The sequence below is a fragment of the Palaemon carinicauda genome, chromosome 27 (genome assembly GCF_036898095.1).
Source record: "Palaemon carinicauda isolate YSFRI2023 chromosome 27, ASM3689809v2, whole genome shotgun sequence".
NCBI lineage: Eukaryota > Metazoa > Arthropoda > Malacostraca > Decapoda > Palaemonidae > Palaemon > Palaemon carinicauda.
The window spans coordinates 23,893,977-23,920,710 of record NC_090751.1 but is presented as its reverse complement, the minus strand read 5'-3'; the positions used below and the strand labels follow the sequence as shown (position 1 = coordinate 23,920,710).

The 26,734-nt window shown below is 34.5% G+C and overlaps 3 protein-coding genes across 3 annotated transcripts in view; 1 reads left to right on the top strand and 2 right to left on the bottom strand.

Moving 5' to 3' along the window:
* LOC137620596 (aladin-like) overlaps positions 1-26,734 on the bottom strand; it is a 144,639-nt gene that overhangs the window by 72,927 nt on the left and 44,978 nt on the right. The gene's annotated exons all lie outside the window — the stretch shown is intronic.
* On the top strand, positions 7,019-17,749 carry mRpS34 (mitochondrial ribosomal protein S34). Its single transcript, XM_068350860.1, has 4 exons — positions 7,019-7,152; positions 10,146-10,293; positions 13,567-13,773; positions 16,871-17,749. The coding sequence occupies exons 1-4, from the start codon at positions 7,106-7,108 to the stop codon at positions 17,039-17,041; spliced, it is 573 nt and encodes a 190-aa protein (XP_068206961.1). The 5' UTR covers positions 7,019-7,105; the 3' UTR covers positions 17,042-17,749.
* The window catches only part of LOC137620597 (torsin-1A-like), a 61,428-nt gene continuing 52,533 nt past the window's right edge, over positions 17,840-26,734 (bottom strand). Inside the window, exon 7 of the mRNA XM_068350859.1 lies at positions 17,840-25,206. Within this exon, the coding sequence (XP_068206960.1) occupies positions 25,077-25,206 (130 nt within the window). The 3' untranslated portion in view covers positions 17,840-25,076. The remainder of the gene's footprint in view (positions 25,207-26,734) is intronic.

Genomic DNA, 26,734 nt, shown 5'->3' with positions numbered 1-26,734 from the left:
ATAGATAGGGACTTATGGAATGCTAATATGGTATTATGGTCCGGGTGACCATATTTTGGAAATTGAAATAAGGGACAGCTAAATTCGAGAGGTAATTGAATAATATAGACACCTACTTGAAGTTACACACACACAGTGAGCAGAGCGAAGTGACCCAAGTCCCTCAGCTGGGTCCAAATTGTCTAGGACCTACTTCATTGACTTCTTTTGTTTTCAAGTGCGTTCATTATAGATCATGTTACAAACAGCTATAATTCATTACATGTGCCAATTTATAATTTGGCGATCAAGCATGTCTTGCGGCTTTGAAGGATATTATAATCAAATTTTCACTAGGCTATTGATTTTTTTTTTTTCAAATATTGAAAATACGGGACAGAGGGCGTCCGTAGGTCAATGCGGGACAAATATCTTAAATATGGGACAATCCCGTTAAATATGTCGCTGCATCTGAACGGCCTCTCAGACTACAACGCTAGGCTATGGATCTTATTTCATAAATCTATGAAAATCAAAGTTTTTAAAAATGTTAGGTGACTGAGCTTATAGTGACAATACAGCATATAGAGCCCGATTGGACGTTTTAACCAAGTAGGCCTACACCTGTAACTTTTATCTTGCCAACGGGAAATGAATTTACAAAATATTTAGCAATCAATACTTATATACAGAAAAATTCATTAGGATGAAAACTCCCTTAGCTACAGCACTTGAATGAAATGACACCCGTTACCCCGTAACTTAATTGGTCGGTAATATCAACGCATATATAACCAAATGAGCCTAAGTTCGCTAGAGGAACCTTCTCGACCAGGGTTGCCAGATGGGAAAAATCTCCTACGGCCAAATTATTTTCATATCACGGCCAAACCGGCCAAATCAACTATGGTTTACGGCCAAAATTCGGCCAAATATTATTTTTTTTTATTACACTAACTACTATCATTAGCCTATTATTATTAGTAATGCAGATGTAAGTATGTAGTATAAAAGGCTATTAATTAGATATGCATGAGTAGCAGGCCTAAATCAGGTATTAATCCTTCACTTCTTTGCCATGAATTTACATTTATCTATTGTCATTACTCTCATGCAGTTAGTATCACATTGTATGCTTTCAAACACACAAACAAGTATGAGCATAAATTAATTAAATGCATATGTGTATTTTTTTATGGGCATGTGAAGAGAGAGAGAGAGAGAGAGAGAGAGAGAGAGAGAGAGAGAGAGAGAGAGAGAGAGAGAGAGAGAGAGAGAGAACTTTGCTGAAGTAGAAAAAGGTTTACTTAATGACATAATGGTAATCAATCACCAATCACAGCACTATTTTTTATAAAGTCTCCTTTTTGGCTGTTTAAAACGTCAGGTTCAAATTCACACTGATGCTCAAGTTAAGCTAGAAATGTATCTAAATCGATGCATTTCTTTATTTAGTACTAAACGCGTACTTGTCTTGTACTGTGTGTGTCTGTCAGTAAGCAACATAGCCTGTAGGTTACGTTGCTATTACATCACTTATCTAGTACTGAACAAGTAGTAAACATACACTTGTACTGTATGTGTCTGTCAATAGGCAACATAGCCAGTAGGTTACGTGGTTGTTACATCACTATACTGTCATTTCATTTGATATTTTACTGATTAGAAATAAAAATTAGATATAACATATGAAAGATAAATGATATTACATGAAATGTAATCATTTTGAAAACAATACGGCCAAAATTCGGCCAAATTGTTTGGCCGTCGATGGCTAATAGTTTACGGCCAGAGAGTTTTCCATACGGCCAAATTTGGCAAATTTGGCCGCAAAAACGGCCAGATGGCAACCCTGTTCTCGACAGCTCATGCATTTTTAGCGGGAAACATCTGGCGTCTCATTGGCTAATTCTTTCTGAGCTCTGATTGGTGGTGGTATGTGACGTCATGTAATCGTATTTTATGAATTAATTTAACTGAAAAACTTATAATTATTGCAAGTAAATCATAACTGAAAAATTGAGATTTTCATAGATTAAAACCTAAAATGATTATCAATGATTTCATAGATAGGTAATGGACCTTGTTGAAGGGATTAAGTTAAATAAATACGACATATTCGAAAGAATAATTGACTGTGTTCTGGCTACGATGATAAATGTGTGTTCGTCTGTTAATCTGTAGTATGGGACGGCAACTACCAATCTCAGCTGAGGAAGTTATAGCCAATAAGAGGACTTTTAGCCATGAAATCGTTCCGAGAATTTATGAGTTGCTGTTCGAAATCCTGTCCACATATTCAACTAGCCGGCACTACTTTTTTTTTACGACGGAAATTGTTAAATTCTATCTATGTACATAGAAAATACATTTTCCCCTTTTCGCGTTTTACTCAATTTGCAAAATGAAGTTAAAATCCATCCAATCTTTTCTTTCTCGGATTCCTTTATATAATTGGCTTTGATAGAAACAATGAAGATGATAAAAATATGTAATATGAGTTTTTCACTCCCAAAACGAAAAGTGTGGTTACTGAAGGAAAAGTGTGTAATTGATAAGCACATGAATGATATGAGAAAATGTTTTTCCCAAGCTATTTTAATATCATCGTTATACATATAAAAATGAATAAGGATAAAAGAGCCCTTAGGTTGCGTGTTTAAATGAAATAAATACATCTATTTCTTCACCATAAACAGCAGCTCATATATTAAAATAGCAGCCCATAAGTCAAAAGGAACCCTTTCGCGATATGCATTTTAGCGGGAAATAACTGTTGTCTCATTGGTTGAATCTTTCTCGGCTCTGATTGGTGCTTGTATGTGACGTCATACAATCGTATTTTTGTGAATGAATTTAACTGGTTAGAAGTGAAAAATCTATATTTATTTGAGATAAATTACTGCCAAAAATTACAATCGTCATGGAAATAAGATAAGAATTGTTATTATTTTATGAATAAATATATAATGAATCTTATTGACCGGTATAATTTAAGTAAATATCTTATATTCGAAGGAATACTTGACTGATTTATGGATACGATGATAGATGTGCGTGTGTGCGTATGTTAAGCTGTAGTAAGCGAAGGCAACTACCAATCACCGATGAAGGACTTATAGCCAATCAGAGGACTGGAATATTACGTCATGAGAAAGTAATGGAGACTTATGAGTTGCTGTTTGAGAAACCTGTCCGAATTTCCATTCAACTCTCCCTCTATGAGGGGAGGAGCTGATGATTTTTTATTTTCTTATTTTTAAATGCATTTGAGATGTATTTTTTCTTCAAGATATATAAGAAAAAGTCCTTTATAAGATACTATTATAACATACATTCATTAGAGGGATAATTTCTGATTGCATATTGAAAAAAATACGTCTCTGTAATGTCATTACCATATGATGAATTTTGAGTATATATATATATATATATATATATATATATATATATATATATATATATATATATATATATATATATATATATATATATATATATATATATATATATATATATATATATATATATATATATATATATATATATATATATATATATATATATATATATATATGTATATATGTATATATATATATATATATATATATATATATATATATATATATATATATATCTTAAATATCATTAAAAAATCATTTGACAGAACCAGATAAACCAGAGGAACCCTCTCACCTTGTTCACTTTTAGCGGGAAATATCTGTCATCTCATTTGCTGATTCGTTCTCTGTTGTGATTGGTAGACGCAAGTGGTGACACCATACAACTCGTATTTTATGAATGAATTTAACTGTGTAGTCGTGAAATACTTATACTTATTGCAAGTAAATTTAGAATTAGAAATTACGAATTTTACGGAAATAAACTTATTTATTTTAATAATTTAGTAATAAAAGTCAACGAATCTTGTTGCAAGGCATAACTTAAATAAATACGTCATTATTCAAAGGAATACTTGACTTCGTTCTGGCTACGATGTTAGGTGTGCGTGTGTTTGTTCGTTAAGTGTCGTAAGCGAGGGAAACCACCAATCACAGGCGAGAAACCTATACCCAATCAGAGGACTGGAATATACCTCTAAGTGAGAATTCTGGAAAATTATGAGTTGCTGTCAGCAATATCTACCTGAATTTCCAGAAAATCTCTTTCAGACGCCCTAGCTATCGAGGGCGGACATAAAGATTTATTTATTTATTTATTTATTATTATTATTTTTTTTTTAGGGAATTAGAGATACATTATCTTCAAAATATATAGTCAATGCCTTATAACAGTTTTGATAACACATTTAATCTGAGAAATACGATTACCAAATGATTATTTTCATTATTAAAAAAATAGTCCTTGTGACCTCATAAGAGGTAGGGTGAACTTTAAAGCTTGACTAAATGGCTGATTAATTCTGTTTGCTAGTTCGAGTGAAGTATTTAATAACAATTGGTTAATAATCGATATCGAAATAAATAGGCTACTATTGATTTTATCGAGCTTCGGCCTACCTAGTGAAGGTGAACTTTCAGTATACCTGAATGTATTTTGTAATTTGTTATAATTCAAGTATAATGTAAATTGTTCTAGAGAATGAATGATGTTAGATATGTGTGTGTGTGTGTGTGAAGCTATACTAAACATAACCAATCACAGATTAGGAAGTTATAGCCAATCAAGGGCCTGAAATGTATCGCCATGAGAGTATCCCGAGCATGTATGCGTTGCTGTTTTTTTACGAATTAGTTATATTCTTGCAATATACATAGAAAAGTCTTTTATAAAAGGTTATTATGAAATTCGATCAGAAAAATAAATTCTGATTTACAAATCCTTATTTTTTTTTTTTATCAATAATACATCTCTGGGACATCTTAAGGAGTAGGATGAACTTTATAGTTTGTCTGACTGGTTAATTCTGTTTGCTGGTTTGAGTGAGGTATTGAGTAATTCGTGGCTTATATTCGATAAGAAAAAAATGCTATTATTATATCGAGCTTAGGTAGTGGCGGAACTGCCTGGTTGTAATATCACATTTTCTTGCATTTCAAGTATAATGTAATTATTTGAAGGAAAAATAGAATGTTTGAGCCTAAAATGGAGAGGGCAGTTGAACAATATATACACACACGCACTGAGCACTGAACAGCGTTAAGTCCTCATCTGGGTTCTGGGTCCAGTCCAGATTGTCAAGAACCTATTTAATTGACTTCATTTGTTATAAAATTTGTTACAAACAGATGCTCATTAGGCTGCATATGTTAAAGTAGCCTACTACACTATTGCAACTCAACATGTTTTGCAGCTTTAAAGGATATCATCACTAAAATGACTTGCCACAATATGTTGAATAAGTTGGAGACAATAAAATACACATAATAAAAACCTTTCCACAATTCTTTTAAAATTATTTTCCTCATTGCTGTTATTGTATGTTATTTTTCATTTGTCCTATTTTGCACTGGATAAACTACGATGGTGTTTGGTTTCAGCATGTGTGAACTCATAACAGGACGAGTGGTTTTTTTTAATATTAAAAATACAGGGCAAACAACGTCCTGGGGATGGTCAATACGGGACACGGGACTTGTCACAAATATGGGATAATCCTTCCTGGTCACCGTGATCATGGTGTCAGTATGAAACATAAGAGAAAGAAAAGGGAATGAAAATGGTGATCAACAGGATGAGATGGTAAGTGGGTTAAATGATACTTAATTTCACCATAAAAAAAAAAAAAAAAAAAAAAAAACAAACAAACACGGAACAAACTATGAAGGGTAGCCGTTATAAAGACTACGAACCAGTGTTGCCATATGTACGATATATATCGTACACGTACGATAATTTGACCCTTTTGTACGATGTACGATAGCAAGTCTATTATGGTACGGTTTTGTACGATAATTTCACTATGTCTCTACCCCTATATATAAATTTATCATTTATTACTGTGGAAAGAGAGCGAGATAGGAGGGAGGGTTACTTAGGGCATTACCGTAGGCAATTTTTCTTTACCGATTACCATTAGCTTATTTGATGAACGAGACCTGGCTCATTCACTAAAGTAGATTTGTTCGAAAAACATAAAACTGACTGAATACTTCAATAATAAATTGGGCTATTATAACAACTGAGTGTATAAAAGACGAGGGAGATTGTAGAAAATTTGATCTTACAATTTAAGTGACATTAGAAATAGTAAACTTTTGTATAAAAAAGTATTAGATGATGAAGAGTATTAATACAATGCTATTAAATTCTGTACAAGAAATACAATTTATGTTGTAAAAATCTATTAAGAAAGCATTTATTTTCCATTGATATATTATGTATGGATACATCTGAAGGAAAGTAACATTTTTATTTTGTCTGTTTTGATGTAAAGCATGAGTATAGCTGAAGGAAATGCTTATTTCAATTTTGTCCATTTTGATGTGTAGTAAGGCTAGGTTTATCCAAAGGAAATTGGTCATTTTATTTTGTCTCAGTTTATGTGAAATGATAAAATGTATCTTATAGTATTCTCTCTCTCTCTCTCTCTCTCTCTCTCTCTCTCTCTCTCTCTCTCTCTCTCTCTCTCTCTCTCTCTCTCTCTCTCTCTCTCTCTATATATATATATATATATATATATATATATATATATATATATATATATGCAGAAGAACCACAGGGAAAATGAAAATACGGAATATATATATATATATATATATATATATATATATATATATATATATATATATATATATATATATATATATATATATACACACACACACATATATATATATATATATATATATATATATATATATATATATATATATATATGTATATATATATATATATATATATATATATATATATATATATATATATATATATATATATATATATATATATATATATATATATAATGTACTGTAGTAAAGGCAAATATTAGCATGTACGATAATTCCATAGGAAAAAACATAATTTTGAAGCCCTTGTACGATAACTTGGGAGAAAGCTCATGGCAACACTGCTACGAACTAACAAAACGGGAGATACCGGAGAACGGGACGAAGACTCATTTTATGACTTTTTGGGTTATTGCCTACTTATCGATATTATAACAATGCCGGTGATATTGGTGGGTCGAACCCATTACCAAGTTGGGAAAAGGTCAGTAGAACCTATATATTCTATACTAATATCGTTGCCTATAGTTTAAAGCCAGACCATTGTTCTCTAGTCTTGGGTAATTTCATATCCTCTGTGCCATGGTCTTCCACTGTTTTGGGTTAGAGTTCTCTTGCTTGAGGGTTCACCCGGGCACATTATGCTATCTTAATTCTTTTACTCGTCTTTTAAAGTTTTTAATAGTTTATAAAATTTTTATTTTAATGTTGTTGCTCTTTAAATATTTTATTTTTCTTCGTATCCTTTCCTCACTGAGCTATTTTCCCTGTTGGAGGCCCGGGGCTTATAACATCTTGCTTTTCCAACTAGGGTTGTAGCTTAGCAAATATTAATAATAATAATAATAATAATTAATATTAATCACCACTGGTATCCAGTAGCTAGGTTAAGTATGTTGAACAAGTAAGGACAAGCTGACCATTTCTTATATGGAATACAGAAAGCTTATATTGTGCAATGATATACGTTCAAATGAATGAAGCCTTTGTATATCAGCGGCCATTTCTTCCCTTGTGGATTAAAAATGGACATCAACTAACCTCAACCCCCCCCCCCTAACCTAACCTACAGACCGTGTCCTTACCTACTTACATAACGGGGGTGTGCGACCCCCCTTACACTGCTATATTCTAAGTTAGCCCTATTCATACATGCAAGTGGCCGCTATCATACATACACCCCGAATGAATTAACATTTCCATATTTTGCTGGCTATTGTAGGGAAGTCAGTTAACTTACCCTATACTGTACCCATTATTACCTAACCTATCATAGTTTAGTTAGAGCCTATGAAGAAATGTGGTCCCAATTACACTCATTTAAACAATAGATGTCTCAGTATTACCTATTTGAAGATTTGTGGTATCGTCACCAAATAGGACTCCTTCTCTTTAAAAGCTATTTGACAAATAACACCATTAATGAATATTCTATTTCAAAGTACAGTACTACCTTTTGAATGATAAGGGTCCCAGTTATGGCCATTTAATTTTCCAATTAAAAATATAATTTACTCTGTCGGATAGGACTGCTCTTCTAAAGCCCTCCCATTTTCCCAACCCACCCTAGAAATCCATATCCATACTTCTCCCCCCCCCCCCCCCCCTCCCTTCCACTCTACATATCTAAGCTTCCCAATGATGTTATGTTCATACTCAATGAACATCATGGTATCTTGGAATGATGTACTGATAATATATACCTAATACTAGTAATAAATTCAATGGTAATCGATTTACATTAACTGCTTGTCATAAACATTAATATTTTGTATTTCACTACTGTACTTATAGCGTTTCAATGTAAATTTGGGGTGTATGTATGATAGCGGCCACCTGTGTGTATCATTATGGCTAACTTAGAATACGACAGTGTAAGTGGGGTCGCAGGCGGGCATTACCCCCACCCCCCCATAGGTAAGTAGGTAAGGACACAGTTTGTAGGATAGGTTGGGGGGGGGGGAGTTTAGGTTAGTAGATGTCCAGTTTTAATGAACGTGTGAGGAACTGGCTGCTGATATACAAAGGCTCCGTAAATATTTCATCACTGATGTTGCAAAGCCTTCATTTTGTGTTTACCATAAATACTGTAAAAAAATTTCTAACAACACTCCAGCAGGAAATGGAGTTGGTGATTTCTTGTGGGGTTAAGCCTAAAACAAGGGAGCTGCACAAACAGAAATGGTCAAGAATATGTAAATAACACAAAAGTATTGGTGAAACAATAAGGAGATTAAAGAACACTCACATAGAGTGCATTTTATTGCTGAATTTCAAAGTATTGCCATTTACAGTTAATTTCTATTTACAGTTAGGAAACACGATGAATTTAACATTTTAAGAAGCTGTTTTCTACTTGCAATTACTTTTCTATCAGTTACAATATTTAGCACTAAGAAAAAAAGGAATCTATTCTACTGGGCCGTCATCATACAGTACATACTTCCCAAAGTCTTGATGGGCTGGGGAAGGGTGAATGAACTACGTGAAAACAGTGTATGGCGTTAGTCGACTAAGCGTAAGTGGTGGAAAGTTAATGAGGGTGGTGATGAGGGGACAAAATCTTAAACTTCATTTTATGCTTTCTACAGATCCAAATCCTGTAATTATTAGGATTTGTAACTGTGAAGTACATAGAATGAAGTTTAAAAGTACTGTAGGTATAGATTAGTGAGGGGTTTCTTAAGGAAAAGTTTAAAAGGAGAATTATGTACAGTACTTCACTGTACAATTAGAATAATATAAACTAAAATAATGTACAGCGAATGAACTTCTGTATGCAAAACCAATGTAGTGTGTTAGTCAACTGAGGGTAAGCGGCAAACAGTTCGTGATAGTGATGATATGTTTGTCCCTAGGGGACCAAATTTTAAACTTCATTCCATGTTCTTCACAATTCCAAATATAATTATAAGGATTTGAATCTGTGAAAAACATAAAATAAAGTTTAAAAGTAGTTATTTAGTGCTATAGATTATTTAGGAGTGTGTTAAGGAATAGGTATAAAAACAGTATTATGTACAGTACTTTACTAAACGATTAGAATAATATAAACAAAAGTAAGTACAGTGAAAGAATTACGTGAAAGCAGTGTTGCTCGATTTTTTCCAGTTTTGTGGTTATGTTATCTAATCCCCATGAAATTCGAGGGGTGACTGTAATACAAATACCTGTATTACTGTCAAAAGTACAATTGCCTAAGGATAAATTACGACCGAATCTCTAGCAAATTATGACGTTTAGTGGAAATTGTGCAGTTGAATATCATTTACTTGTCAGATCCATACCATCTCAAGGCTGTTTACAATTAACTGGGGTCCTACTAAGGAAGGTCTTTATACAGTACAGTATTACATTTCTTGCAATTACAAAATGCAGTACTGTATTTCACTTTGATACATAAGATAGTATTACTCTATATCTTGCCTCATGAAGATATCATTTTGTCATTTATTTTAGGTTCCTATATATTTTCAGATTATGGGAAATAATTGGGTCTTTGAAAGACTTCGGTGTTGGAAGAATGGTGGTAAGATCAACCTTGGAGAGATATCCTGAGCCAAGCTTTTTCAGAATTTTAAGTGCACAGCCAGAAATGGACACAGGACGACCATACAGGGATGAGGTAGGTACTATATTTACTGATGGAAGATTTGTGAATTTTATTACTATTTAAATTCCTTGAACTTTTGTTCCTAGATGAATACAAACCACTCTCCTTTGACTTCAGCAATGCTGGAACAGGCGTTGAAATTCAACAAGGTACAGTAGTTATAACTACCGGCTGGTGGTGGGAAGCCCTGCTCACTTCTTAGTCACCAAGACTAGCATTTTTTTTTTATTTTGGAAGCAACCAGTACACATGTACTCTTGCTGCTTCTCAAATTTATGCTGTTTTGATTTTTTGCTTTTCTATCTAGAATAAATGGATAAGTGAGTCAGACTTGCTGTTGTATTTCAGTAAACCTGGATGAATCAAATGAATAGTACAAGGCTACGCAGTTGTTTCTGGGTAAAGCTACAAATGTGTGGCAGGTTTTTGTGCAAACCTGGCATAAATCTAATCATCTTTGTGCCATTTGTGAGGCATGACTGTACGCAGTCATCCTCTTGCTATATGGGGCTGTAGGACGATGGCAACAGCCTGAACCTATTGAAGTTTGTTTCTCTGTGCATTATAGGTGCTCTGTCAGCAGGAGAAGGTTTTGTTGCTGCCAAGACTTCTGATGCTGCTCCTGATGTGTCTTTCTGACTCCTAGTTCACCTGTGGAGGCACTGAAGGGTGTGGCACATACTAGCATTGTCCTTGCTGCTTTTGAAGAGGCCCTTGTGACATCATCTATGGGAGCATCGTTGTTAGTTTTCAATACCTCAACTTCAAAGAAAACTGGCAAGGAGAAGCTTGTGCACTCCTCCTCCTCCTCTTCTAGTTCTTCCTCCTTTTCTGCCTCATATTTGTTAGGTTCTTCAGACGCTGCTACTTCCAAGAAGGTATCGAAGTCCAGGAAAACCGACCAACGGGACTCACTTGAGAGTTTGACCAATTTCTTCCCAGTTACGTGTGAGATGTAGTAGTACCAAGAACCAACTTAAAGAGTTGGAATGTGCATCAATATTTGTTACAGGAGTTTACGCTCTTGCTTTGTTGGTGCTCAACCTTGTTCTCGATTGAGCACGCACACTACCTCCTCTCTTATGAGGGAAGGGAGTCTTGGGTTTTTAACACCCAGTGACGCCTGACTTTGGTCCAGCGGAAGATGTATAACCTCGAGATTGAGTGTTTGTTTGTCGTCACTTTGGTCCAGCGCCAGCGAAGATGGATAACCTTGAGATTGAGTGTTTGTTTGTCATCACTTTGGTCCAGCGCAAGCGAAGATGGATAACCTTGAGATTGAGTGTTTGTTTGTCGTCATTCTTACACTCATTCATGAGTGCAATGAACTTGGAGGGGCTACCATGGCTTCTGTGACAGTGGGAGCTATGGTTATTGGTGAGCATTTTGGTGCCTCTCAAGGATAAAAAATCCTCTAGACCTGGAAATTCACTGTGGTCTTGCCAGTTGAGTATGATGCTGCCTCCTGTATTCTCTCAACAAAGAAGTTTCTCTGCACCTGAGGGCATGAGCCCTGTTGATCCCGCTGTCTTTACTTTGACCTCAGGATTGCTTTTGGCATCTTATATGTCCTCTTATTTCAAAGGTTTGGAAGATGTTTCCCTTTAGTTTGTTCCTGCCCACAATAGCAGTTTACAGCCTTTCTTCATCTCCTCTCAGGAGGCATCCACAGGACATCAGAATGAATGGCTTCCAGAGGCAGGGGATCCACTGTACTATCTTAGAGGACTCAGTATTTCAGTCTTGAGCTTCAAAGACTTTTCTTAGTACCTACAGGGTAAAGAGAAAAGTATCCAATTACACTTTTTCCTTATATCTTCGTGCCTTTGAGTGGTTGGATGTCCAAGTTTAGCAAAGGCTCACAAAGTTATGGATATCAGGTCCTTCTTAGCACTTCAGAAGAACTTGTCAATGGCTCGGGTATTAAGACAGGATTCCTTTACCTCCCACTAATTGCGGTAATATATCCGCAAGTTTTTGGGTACCTTTACCCGTGGTCCTGTGGGGCTTGCTCAACAGGTTACCAGTCTAGCTTTCTCATGAGACAAGAAACATCCTGTCTAAGATAGCAGCTTTAGCATTAGTAAAAGCCAAGAATGAGAGCTAGATTGACTGGCTGCCTACCCTTCCTTATTGCCCCTCTCTTAGGGGTGCAGCTGCAGTCAAGTCCGCTTCATAATTGAGCACCATTTGATCAGGTGGGGCATGTATAGAATGTATTTAAACCTATTTCTTAGAATAGTCATGAAAACATTCAGGTAATATATCCCACATGAGGTATAGATTCTCTTACGACTGAATACTATTTATTCTTAATATGGGCCTAATCTAACACCTGTGGCATCTCTATGTACATTCTGTTAGGATGGCTGGAGTCATCACCTTACCTCCTGCACATGACCCAGTTGCTCTTAAGAATTCTTGGGAAAGTTGAACAGCCAGTAATTTGGTTCAATAGAACTTCCTCCCCCCTAAGGATGAGTCTACTATTAAAGGGCAATGGCTTGCATATCTATAGAAACAAATCACATATTTTATGTATTTATCTTAACCAGATAAACCCTAGTTTTTCAAGTTGCAGTTCCTGCCTCAACCACCCAGCAAGCCCAACTTAAAAGTCAAAACGGCTTGAATTGCTACCTGACAGTTGGGCAGGGCTTACCCACCTTCTGCTAGTATTTTTAATACTTTGTTATATTTTAACGACCGTTCCAACTTTGCTAAAGTCCTCCTACTATTAAGTAACTCTGGTTTGATTAGTTATGAAAAATAAAATTACTTTAAAAATTTGGGATTTTTTCGTGTATACAATACAGTACAGTAATCCCTCAGCTATTGCCGGTGCTATGTTTCAAGCCCTCCTGCGACAGCTGAAAAACTGTTTAGTAGATAAAGAGATCTAAGATATTTTTTTTTCAATTTTATAGTTTTTCATATTATTTAAATTGTCTTTATAAATTTAAGCTTTTATACCCAAATTACTTTTATCTAACAAAAATATATATGAAAAATATTAAACTTATCTGCGATATAAAGAGTTCGTAATATAGATACACACATGGTATATTTATAAATCTGCAATGTACTGATTGATCACTGTACTGTATTACCATTCACTAAGTAAGCAGAATGTGTACAGTAGTAATTAGAGTATTTTGTGGTACAGTACTTATATATAATTCTTTTTTTATTATTGGTTAGGATTGTTGTTCTCCCTTCTGTTACATAAGTAATTTATACTCATTGTTATGATTTACTGTAATGATATTTTTCTAAATTCTGCAGGACAATCTAAGAGGCAAAGTGCTGGTCGAGAGAGTGTTCCGCGGAGTGAACATGGGGGTAGTGGATATTTCTAAAAGTGCATATAAAACTGATTTTAAATTGATTCACAAGCATGAAGAACACAAGTATTTAGAAGCATTAAAAAATTTCAAGCCACCAGAAGTTAAAATACTCCCTCAGACAATGGAGATGCCTCCTCTTTTGAAGGTAAGAACAATTTTTGGCTTCATTATTGCTTGATGATTCTTTTGTATATTTTAAAATTTTCCTTCTCAAGCTTGATACACTTATTGCAATTGTTTTATTAAATACTACTCTCAGATATAGGAACAATTGATTAATGCCCCTCATTGAAACTTACCTGTATGAGTACTGCATGAATGTTTAAAACTTTTTTGTCCCTAAGTGAATGCAAACCCAAGTCCTTTCAGATAGGAGTATTATCGCGTATGAGCTTGAGTGGCCGTTGAATCATGAACAAGGTGGGTTATGACAGGCGTGAGGGAATATTGCTCCCTACATTACAGTGAAACCACTTATCTTTGGCCATATAGCAAAGAAATATAGAGCTGATGGTCTTCTACATTCTCTCTGCTTCTGCTGTTGTACATTTCCCTTTTTCTTGGAGTGTATGGTTTGCAAGTTTACATGATGGAAGACCATAAGTCTTGTACTATATCATGGTAAATGCAGTGTGTGTGCTATTTGTTTTTTTTTTATATAGTTTCTCCCCGTTTCACAGGACTTACTCTGCGATGAATGTAAGCGGTTGTGTCCTCATAGAGATAAATTTGGGAAGGAAAGACCAAAATGCATTAAATCAGTATCTTTGGAGGAGAAAACTCCTCTGCCTTGGTTCTTTTTCATCCCTTCTCAGGTCTGTTCTTCAGTGTCTCATGTGGGTACTCCTCAGGCTTGGTCCACAGGAATTATGTGCGAGGAGTGGGAGTCCCATGACTGTCTTTTGATGCGTGGTTTGGTGCATTTGTTGGTAACTACCTTCCCCAGTGAAGGATTCACCCCTGTACATGTCTGTGATATTCCTCATTTGTCCATTGCTGGAGATGATGATGTTTGCCCCTTGTTGATGGCTATCTTTGGGCATTTCAAATACACCATCTGTTAGCGCTTTGAGATCCAGTGCCAGTACCATTGTTGTGACCTCTACATTCTCTCAAACTTTCTTGGCTTGATCTCGCTAAAGACTTCTGTGTCTGGTTTAGTTGCTTTGTAAAGCTTTTACCTCCCCCACTCTTTAGGCAAAGGAAGTACAGTTACATCTCACATAGAAGAGTTGTCCTACTCCCTTGCAGGTGGAACTATCAGTCTGTGCACTGATGATGGGCTTTCCCTGGATTATATCAAGGCAAATTTGTCCTCTTTTCAGACGGTATCTTGGGTTGACCAAGGAGATTTGTGGTAGCAGATTTTGCCAGTTTCTTGAAGCCAGCAACCCTGAAGGACAAGACGAAGTTTCGCATGCTGGTGCTCTTGGGAAATAAGACTTATTGTAATTCTCTGACTCACTAGACAACCAACCTGTGGGTCAACTTTGTCTTAAGAAGGCATGTGGTTGTGTTACACTTCTGGCAAATTGGAGAGAGAGGAACAGATCGGTTCTGAACTCTCCTTCATTCTCTCCGAAGAGTGACATGGAAACAACAGTGACGAACGAATAGCCTGCCGTAAAATACTGTGCAGTTTGCTTCAGGACTCCTGGTGCCTTTGAAAGGTACTGCAGCCAAGTCTTTGTGGGATGGCTTTACCATCCAGCTTCTCGAAGGGCTCAATCAACGACGGGGAAGAAATAAGAGGGGACACTGAGGTAGGCAGTCCTCTCCATCTGTGGTTGGAACATAAGATTCAGCTTTGGGTAGTGTGTCTCATAATAGCTCCTTACAGCTCTTCCACGAGTCAATAATCAATTCCATTCCATAGGTACCTTCCAGGATAGCAGAAAGCTCTGGTAAAGTTAGTAAAGAATGTGGTGGAAGTCTTGTATGACCAGTTTCCTGGCTTCTACAGTCATCTGGAAGGTGGAGGGTGGTCATTTACTTCCAGTGAACCAGTAGGTTTGTCGAGCCACGTTTTAGATGGAAACAATTCATTTGGTACCTTTTTCTATGAGAGGGAGACTTCATGCTTTTAATAGATCTGAAGGAATATCTACAGTACTCATTTCTAAATACCTGTCCATCAGTCCGTGTAGAAGTACCTTTACTGCTCCAAAGTTGCTCACTTGCATGGGATACTTGTGCTAAGGTATCTCAACGATTGGCTGATTCTAGTTTCCTTAGAGGCGCATGTGCTTCAAGATTGAGAATACTGTCTCCCTTTTATCCAAAATTTATGGATTGGGGGTAAGAAGATAATCTGTTCTAATGTTCCAGCAGAGGACAAACTATCCAGGCATGCTGATCAAAATGATAGCAAGTCTTTCCTTCACACATATAAAATGACATCACTTTTATTTCTAACTACAGGAAAACCCTGCTCAACGATGGCAGGTTTTCCTCGGTCACTTGTTGTACATGGAGAAGCTTGTGTACCACAGGCAACACCTGCACAAGAGTCCCTTCATTGGTGTCTGAAGCATCACTTGACAGCTATCTAGGATCCTCCCTTCTATTATGTTTCAGTGAAGAGGGACAATCTTACTTGATGGCTAGACAAGAGAAACCTCACTGGGGGGAATTCAACTGAACTCTCTAACTCGGGAAATTCTTCTGTGTTTGGATACAAAGAACAAGGGGCAAGTCAAACACCTGGAAGACTTGGTCTCTTTGGGTATGTGGATGGAGGATGAACAGCTCCAATACATCACTATTCTTGAAATGCTTGCTGTGTTATGTTTATGTGCCTTGCAAGCATTCTAGTTGATGAAGCCACTAGGTTGACAGTAAGGTATATTTTCACTGAAGTCGTGCTCCTATTAAAGGACTAAGGTTGTACAATATAGTTAAGAAAAATGTAAATTATTTTAAAAATATGATTTTTTAACACAACTAGAAAATAATTAATGTTTTTTTTTTGTCTGTAATAAGGAGAAAACGCTTTTACTAGTTTGGATTAACTCAATTTTAACATAAATTTGGGTTTTGTTGATGAAATAAAATACTAATTATAAATTATATCAGGGTTAAATTGCTTTTCTGTTAAAATTGAATGCTACTTCCATAATTGTCATGAGCATTAGTTGCTGATTTTATTGTCAGGTACCCAGTACCCTATGTGGTTATTTAATTAGAGGTGATGAAGGTTTCTTTGTCCCACAACTTTTCTAACAACTAGTGTTTTCTTTCAGATTATTGCTGAAAGAGAGAACCACGAATGTAAAGAGATGAAACTTGTGATAAATAATACCAGAACATATAAGTTAGCAGAGGATGGGGAGACCCCAACTGTAAAAATATCTCTGCAATTGGAAAATCCAGCAAGTCCAGAGTTGTATGAGGGAGTATTGAACACAAGTTGAGAAAATTAAGAAGGAAAATGGATGAGAAAATGTTATTTAAGACGGTCATCTTCCTTATTAAGCCTTCATTATGTGACATTTAAATTGCATTGCCATTAAATGTAAATATTATCTGTTGGAGATAGCAGGAAAAGTAATCAAAATACTGTACTAACTTATGATCCTCCGAATTCAAATCAATAAAGATTTCAATCTTAGAATTCATATTTAAAAGAATGTGGTATTTCTGCCTTTTATCTCAGCCTGTTAGGAAATTTTAATACTGTACTTTATGGAAAAAATTCTAATTTGATACTTTCATTAGTGTTTGTTTATATTGTATACCCTAATGACATATTGTATATACTACTGCATATTGTTTGTTTGGGGACATTGTATTGATTACAACTCATCCATCAATGGTTGCCATGTTTGTGTCAGGGTCTACAAGATGAATTACAAACAAACTTAATAGGCCAAAAATCACATAATGCAAAGATACCAACCTGTTTTACTTGGATATTTTATCAAGAAATGCAGCTTGTTTTCATTATAACTGCAGCCCATAATAAGAATAATGCAGCTGAGTTAAAACTAAAGTTGGAGGCTATATTATAAGGTATTTGTTAAACTTACTGTATAATATGCTACAATGATCCCTTACTATATTCTCACTCTGTTAACAAATTTTATTTGTTTGTGATATCAGAATATAAACTTTTAGAATGACTGAAATGTGTTTATTTACAAGATGCAAATTACAGGGTATGAAATACTGCACTGTACTTTAAATTATTGCAGAGCAGTATGTACAAGCTAAAGACTTCACAATAATAATTATGATTTATCATTTTACCTCGTTTCAACCAAAAAAAAATTCAATGCCAAATTCTCAAATGTGCATATATTTCTAAATAATTGTCTCGACACTTGAAGTATTGAGAAAAGTTATAACAACTTGCATGTTTTAAGTTAAGAAAGAACCTCAATTGATGTGTGAACCTATTAATCACATCTTATAATTTTATCATTGGCGGAAGTATCCCTTCATCTTCAAGTAAAATGACACGTGAAACAACTCAATTTGATTATATGACCAATTATATAGTTTTGAAAAAAAGTCTTGACAATTAAAATACAGGAAAAACATATTTGAATTTACTCTGTAAGGAATTTCAAATGAACTAAATATTATCAATTAGAAGTACTCAATGACTAGATTTTGTGGTTTTTTCATGCTCAACTATATATCAAAACAAAAGAATGTTACACGACTTGTGAATTACTACACAATTATTTGTAGATAAAAATAAATATATAAAAAAAATGCAAGGGCTGATTATCATTCATAGGTACAGTACTATACTTCAATACACTTAACATTCTTTAATGTAAAAGGAGTACTATCAATCTACACCACAATACTGTACTGTAATCATAACATTTTCACGTCAAGTAATCCCTTAATGGGGAGTTAAAACTCGTATACTATTATTAAAAACTTAGTTAATAACAAATTTGTTCCAAAAGTATAGTTATTCTTGCAACTCTAATTGTATGTACAATATATAATTGAATCAAGAAAAGCTGGCTCTGCAATAAACCCCATCAAACAATGTGAAATGTCCCTTGATATAAAAAAAAAATTTACAGTAAATCGTATCTCCACAACCAACTCTTGGATTTATGATATTCGGAGCCCAACTAGGGAAAAGCCTGCAGTTACACTATGAAGAAAATGTTAGAAGAGTTGGAAAGCAAGGAGGAAAGGGAGAAGGAATGGAGGTAAAGTTGACGGATATAAAGCAAAGCTACAAAGTAATGACAATATTACGCTACATGTGCATTGATGGGACTACCCCTCCCTTTATGGAGTGAACGTATTCGTGTAGAAAACAAGATATTATGTAATTTATACGGAAATGGTCAAAATACTTAAACATTTCACAATAACTTTGTGTAGAGTCTACATGACCTGGTAGTCTTATGAAACCTATTATAATGAATCCTTTATAAACTAATTTCTAATATGAAAGTTCCCATTACCGTATTCATTAAAACCAAAATACAATTGACCACTGTGCTTTTAAAGGTTGATAGCCATCACTTTGCATTTACGTTTTGTTAACCTATGATTTCATTCCTTTGTATAATGCCTATTATTATTTTCATTAAATAGTTTACCAGGCTTAGTGACATTTCTAGACTCACAGAGCTCACCTGAAGGATATGGCCATCAGAGATCAAAATTGGAGCTATTTTTGGGTAAAGAAGTTGAAGAACTAAGTAAGAAAAGACCAAAGTCTAGTAAGTTGATCAGCATATAAAAAAGACAAAAGAATTACTTTAATGATATCTACGTGTGCTCTGATAGGCACGATGCAGGCAGTAACTAGCTACAGAGAAAATATATTGACACTATAACTCCCTTCTAAGTAAAAGGTACCAATTTATCAATGTCTCGAGAAGAATCTTACCTTAGTGTATGACATCATTCCACACCATCTCAACTTGTCGCTTTGCATCATTAGAGAAATAGTGGCTGCCTTATCAATATCTTAAGTTTTTATTAACCTGTATTTGTAAGAAAAGAATTTCAGAGAACTATTTTTGAAAAATAATTGCTTTTGAAATGTGATAAAAAAATGTAAGCAAAAGAACAAAAAGGTTATATGCCACGCTCAAAACAACAAATCAACACGATGAGAGTAAAAGCTACACTAATGTGGAACATCTAAAGATGGAATTAAAAAAAAAATATTGTAATTACTCAAAGTTATCAAATACAGAAAAAGCATAATGCAACTCGCTTCCATCGAGCAAAATAGTAATTCAGGAGTACTGCCCTACATAACTCTAGTTTGTATCAGCAATGAATAGACCCGGATTTACATACATATAAAAATTAAATACTTCAAATAACCAGTTATAACATTTTGTATGAACTTAATTTAAATAGTTTATATAAGAGGTTGCATCTAATCATTGTAAACACTATACAATAAAAATATGACTGAAGATAACTTACATGAGCAGTTTCTACATTCTTTTCAAGAGCACATGAATTTACGCTTTACCAAGAATTCATAGGACTAAAATCACCAACATTAGACTCTAGTATAGAGGTAATACTGTCAGTTCCCCTGCAGCTGTGTACTGTTGATATTGCTAGTTTGCAATGTCACTTCAGCAACTAACTGGACCCCTATTTTAGCCCATTGCACTTTCTTCATCCCTATCTATTAGAATCATGCTATCCAGCCTCTTATCTTTTACTTCATGGTGTAACTGGTTTTTCTCCAGTATCACCTTGGAAATTTATATTTCATCTCATTTACATTCTGAATCTTTACCTTGCTGTCCAACCATTTCAATTCTCTCTATACCCTCTTGATATGGTTTGGGATATCCTACTAGTTCAAACTTTCATAAATCAAATCAACTAACATTAGATATAAGTAGAGAAAGAATAATGTGTACAGTAATAATTCTAAAAAACTAAGTTTGGTACTAGCCAGGGCTCTCTTATAGGTCTTTGTACTATTTCCATATTCACAAATTTTCTGACCAAATGCTCCTCCTCTATTATCACCACAGCTACAGAGCTAACCATACCTGATTGTCAATTATCATGAAAAAAATGGAACTCCACTTTATGCACAGCAACTTTAATTACAATTCTTTTGGATAATCACACACTTCCAACATTGAAATGAATTTACAAAATTCCCCTAATTATACATTTCCAGGTTAAATAATGATTTTAGGTACATTCTACCTTCTTTTGTTTGCTGATGCACTATGCATCAAGTTCTTGGTCCTATACTGCAATTTAGAATGATTGACCCTTTACACAAGGTAAGAAAACTCCACTAAAATACTGCAACTGTAATACTATCCTACAACATATGAATTGTGATGTATAATTAATTGGTAACTGTAATACTATCCTACAACATATGAATTGTGATGTATAATTAATTGTTACTATAATAATTGTATAAAGTGTTTGAAGGGAATGATTCAATAAAGTTTCCAGTAAACTCCTAAAGCAAGGAGGCTAATCATTCTCTTTAACCTGCTAAGCATCACCCACATAATAATATGTTCACCACGATCTACACGGTACCACCTTCAACGAGATATTATGTTGATGACTTTAAACGCCTGTTTCAAGTCGTCAGTCCCGTAATAATACGTATACTAGTATAAAAGTATAGGAACACCAATTGGCAACACATTAAGCATATGTAAACTGTAAATGGAAACTTATATGCTGTCTGGCAACTCTTTCTGAAGGTCCCTTACATTAGAAAACTAGTTTGTTTTGCTTCTTTCACAATAAGCTGCCTAAAGAGGAGGCATATTTCTATTAATGAAATAAATGAAATACAGTACTAGATGAGGAGCCTGATAATAATAACAAAATAATAATAATGCATAGATGTAGATTTTTCATTCAGTATTATGTAGCCTTTTGATACAAAATAATAGTAGTATTAATTATCTTTTATTCCATCATTTAATTAATACTCCTACATTTAACTATAAATACAAATTACCGTATAAGGATAAAAATTAGTATTAACTTTGATAAAACTATCGATAGTGAAATGATCGCTAACCGCAAAAAAGCATGATAGTACGTTAGCAGCGAGGTGGTCCCAAGGGGATGCGTAACAGGTTGATAGCCTAGGGGCAAGGGTTTTTTTCTGTAAATGTTAAATGTCCCTTAAAGAAAAGCAATATCAAGTTAAGGCCACTCAGCAAATGTACCGTATATGATGGCCACACATTTACAGATGACTAAACTTTGATAGTCGTATTGCAATGACTATCAAAGTCCCTGATTGGATGTATGAAGCCTATTACATTTTCTGTAGTAATTATCAAGGATGCCAACCTATGAACCATCAAGCTCAGTTTTCTAGTACATAAAATCTTGTAGTTTCAATCATTTGCACAAACAGTTTTATCAGTGGAAAAATTTGGTGATTCTCTAATACTTTAGTAAAGGTTATAGATAAAATTTCATGTCATGCATCCACTTCACAATTTACTGTTCATTGAATAAGGAGAATGCCGCAATCTGATTTACTGTACTTAGAATAGTTCAATCAGACCTGCAAATCATATTTCATAACTCATCTCATAATGTCTTCTGGTTAAAAACAGAAAATTCCAACAAGTTAATGTTAAAAAATTTGGACAGCTAGGTAGAATTGCTGCTCAGAACTTATAATACCCTTCCAATAGGAGAAGGGAGAAATTGCAAGGTTTCTTGTTATTTATAACTGCTAAGTTGCTTATAACTACTCTTTTGGCAGCTACTGCTAATAATATTTGAGAGCTCAATATGAATACTTCAAATATATTGATACCCCTTGGTGGATTACTGATCAACCTAGAAATCTGTAACATTCAATATCATCTAAACCAAACTACTCAAAGGGGGTTTCCTCCTTCCCAGGAGGTACAGTATTTACAACTGACAATATCACTGGAAGATGTCCAAGTTTGCTTTTCTCATAAAAGACCTTTTTTATTTATCCCTTGAGTTGATGTGTACTACTTGTTAGGCATAGCTTATTATCCTTAATCTATTGAGATGAGAAATCTGGCACTGTTGGACGCAAAGGCTATTTCTCCCCTGACTGGTAAACTTTCCAGGGGCAATTTGCTATGTTCAAGGAAGGCTGTTATTGTAACTGATTTTTAATTGCATATGGTTGGTTATAATACATAAAAATGGATGTCACATCTGAATGGTAATTTCATGCACCCAATTTGCCACCAATGATTGCAACCTATCATAGTCCCTACTTTTGATGTCATTATATTTATAAAACTCCCAGAATTTTTGGTGGTGGTTAACGCAAGCACTAACTGAGGCTTTAATCCCCAACAAAAATCCAAATCCATGTCTACATGTATTCTAAACAGCTTTAACAAGTTCACCCTAATACTACTCATGCAATCTTATGTACCTTTCCATATTCTATCTAATTTCAATTTTATAACGATGCTTTTGCATCTTATACATAATCCTCTTATCTCCTATTCAATACAATGTCGCTATGTTTAAGGATTATTCCAGTACTAATTTCTTAAACCCTTGTTTTTCTGAACTTGAAAAAAAAATGTTATCTTCATGCTATTTTAATACAACTGCCCTCAGCTCTTTTATCTTTTCACACTCATTTAGCTTTTCATATTGTAAGATCTTTCTAGAATATTCACCTTGATTGACTATGAATGAAAACAAGAAAATTGAGCAAAGGACAAATTTTATGGCAAACACAAGAACAACAGCTTCTATCTCAAAGTACACTTACACTGACAGGTTTTGCACATTTCCTTGACTACCTTGGTTACGTAAATGAAAAAAAAAACAGTAAAACAAATGGTAATTATGAATAACCATCACATGTAACAATAAAGTTTGAATTATCAGTATTTATACTTTTATCACTGTCTATTGAGTCACTTTTCAAACCTGTCCAAAAGGTAATCTTATTATTTTCCATCCCTCTTAATATTTTTCAAATTTTTTCTAAGGTGAAATTTTACTCTACATATTTTAAAAACCCACTTCTTGATATTTAAAAATCACCTACAATTACAGTGCACAGAAAATTAGTGCTGCGAGACAATTGGGAATAGATTCCCTCAATTTCTTAAGTAATTCATAGTTGACATAAGATCCCATGCAGACAAATATACAATTCTAAATATTTCTAAATATAAACTTACTGTACATGGGTAGCTAAAATAAGCTGCCTCAGTCTTGTAAAATCTAATTAATAGATAATGTACAGCAATGAGTGAAATCAGATGATATGATACTGAACACAACGCTAGAAAAAAATTAAGTGCTAAAGTGAACACTAAACAAAATATCAAGCTTCAGTTCATCGGAATGAATTTAGTAAACAAAATAATCATTGTTATTGTCAAATGATTTCACCACACTATCAAGTTCATGTAAATATTTTAACCAAATTATGAAGTAGATGCTTCTAACTCTTGAAAAAAACAAAAATTAAAAAATTTCTTTCTACAATATTACAATGTCATATTTTAAAAAGGCACCCAAAGTAATTCATAATTAATCACTGAATATAGATTAAATTAGTTTCCACAAAGGAAATAGCTTGGAAAAATAGAACAGAATTTATGCAGGAGGCCATAATATCTGGGACATCATCTACAGTACAAAAATAGTTTCATAATGCTAGTACTAATTACAGTATTTTCTCAAGTGATAAATGGTTGAAATTTGTCATTATTTTGTTTTGTAAATCTGAAAAATATAATAATATTTACATAAAGAGAGCTCTGAAAGAAGACCAAATACAAGGAAATACTCCAAGTGGACATGAATTTGTTCCACTAACAAAATAAGACCAAATAAGCATGTGTACAATTATACACAACGACCACAGAAAATAGTACAAATGCATATAAAAAAACACAACCCATTAATATGCAATCATATCTTAGAAACCACATTAACACACTAAAACTATCTTGTAAGAAATACTTACCAAACAAATTTAATGCACAGATAAGCATAAGCACTCTGCATGTTTAGGGAATATTAGTGCAGTTTAAAATTATACTTTGTCTCAAATTGTAAACAGCTTCAAACAACCTGTAACTGTTACTCTAGAGATAAGTTTGTGTTCTCTTAAAAAGGTTGGAAAACTAAAAGAATACAAGGATCTAAAAAAACCTTTGGTTGACTCCTCCATACGTATTACAATTAGTTCCCTCGAAGCTAGCGTCAATAAACTATCCACAAGACGATACAAGAGCACTTAAATTTGCCCCAACATAAATCGGTGAAAAATTAAAACAGCAAATCTAATATCACATCATAATAACTCCAACTGGACTAGGTTAAAGCCTCAGAATGTGCAGAGCATAGAGTTAATTATGCATTATACCATATCAATTTTTAGGAATATTCTTCTAAATGAAGAAGAAATCTTCCTTAATAAACAACAGTGGATCATTCTCACAACAGAATGATCTTAAGTAGAGCCCAAGGGCATCACTCAAAAAGAACGTCGTACATCTCATTCGTAAGATGATAAGATACTTTCTGAGATACTCTCTTACAGCCAGTAGTTGAAAACAGCTGGTTCTCAGGGGGAAAATATACCATCTCATCAGCTACAGCCCTGAAATTGAAAACAGATTCCATTCACTTCTTACTGAAGTCATTATTTCTGCTGGCTAGGGGACCAACCTTATGAGACTTAAGTACTCCTATGTTAATAAACACCAAAACCAATTAGAGAGAATACAATTTACTTCCCAAGTACTGTACATATTCAAATTTTTCATGTACATTACTTCAATATACATGGTGGGTGAGAATATGACCATTCTGAATTACATAGATTAACTCATATACTGCAATTGAATATGAACAAAAAACTCAAAATTTCCTTTTTCACTGTTGCCGCAGTTTCAAGATATTAGAAATATATCTTAAACGCTAAAAGGGTAATGTATTCTCAGTATTTTAAGTAATTTTTTTTTTTATTTACTATGATTTACTATGAATGATTTCAATAAAAGTAAATTACTTGAGATAAGTAAATCCCTTATGGAAGACCCTATCACTCAAATAAGGAGACTTACTCCACTGTTTCACAAATACATTATTATAATACTGTATATCAGATTAAGTTAATGCTTCCAAACATCAGATAACTTTAAAACAAGACACCATTGATGAATTGATTAATTTTTTTGGTTTTCCAAATCTAAGATGCCCCACTAGCAATAGAACCTTACTAAAAATTTATTCATATGACTTTTATCTAATCTTCTCACGGTTAAAACACTGTATTACCATACCCAAAAACAATCTAAAAAAGGCAAAAAAATATTTTGAAGTAGTACTGTAGTCAATCTGACATATGTAATATGAATGACTGAGGTAATTCCTCGCCATTTCGCGGCTCAAGTTTCGTAGTCTCAGTGCAGCGCGGATTTTAAAAAATATTCATCAAAAATTAGAAAAAATGGTGCAAGAGTTACGCGGGCGCTAGCAGAAGGCAGAGAGTACAGTAGAACATCAGGTATCAACACGGAGATGGCGCGCAACTCAAAATCCCCCTCTCTGATTTGCAGGCCATCTCGGCTCTAGAATCTCGCAAGCTGATTGGCCAAGCTGCCGAGACGCTTTACCCAGCATCTCTCCCTGCTGTGCGCCGCGCGAAGGGAGACCGCATTTATTGTTCTCTCTCGCTTCGCATGTGTTGCTTAGTCTTGCCGCGTGGAACTTTTAGCGGTTTTCTTGTGCTTTTTAGTGTCAAATAGTGCCTGTGACGCCCTTGAAAATGGCTCCTAAATGTCCTCTACCCTCTACATCCTCTAGTGAACCCAAGAAGAAGAGAAAAATGATGACGGTGAACAAAAAAGTAAACTTATTGGACATGCTTAAGGCAGGCAGTAGCTATGCGTCTGTTGCCCCCATTTACGGAGTGAATGAATCGACGGTTCGCAACATAAAAAAGATGAAATGAAAATACGTAAAACTGCCTCAATAACGTTCTCCAAGGACACTAAGCGTGTTGTAACTCCTTGTAATGAGACAATTGTACAATGTGGATATCAGACTGTGGGGAAAAGAAGGTTAGTCTCGATACCAACATGATACGAACGAAAGCCAAAACCCAGTATGATAGCCTAGTTCCT

Excerpts from the sequence above, each read along its gene's own strand:
- mRpS34 (XM_068350860.1), top strand. The coding sequence starts at position 7,106 with ATGCCGGTGATATTGGTGGGTCGAACCCATTACCAAGTTGGGAAAAG. Across the intron at positions 10,294-13,566 it reads GACGACCATACAGGGATGAG|GACAATCTAAGAGGCAAAGT; the intron begins GTAGGTACTATA and ends TAAATTCTGCAG. Across the intron at positions 13,774-16,870 it reads AGATGCCTCCTCTTTTGAAG|ATTATTGCTGAAAGAGAGAA; the intron begins GTAAGAACAATT and ends GTTTTCTTTCAG.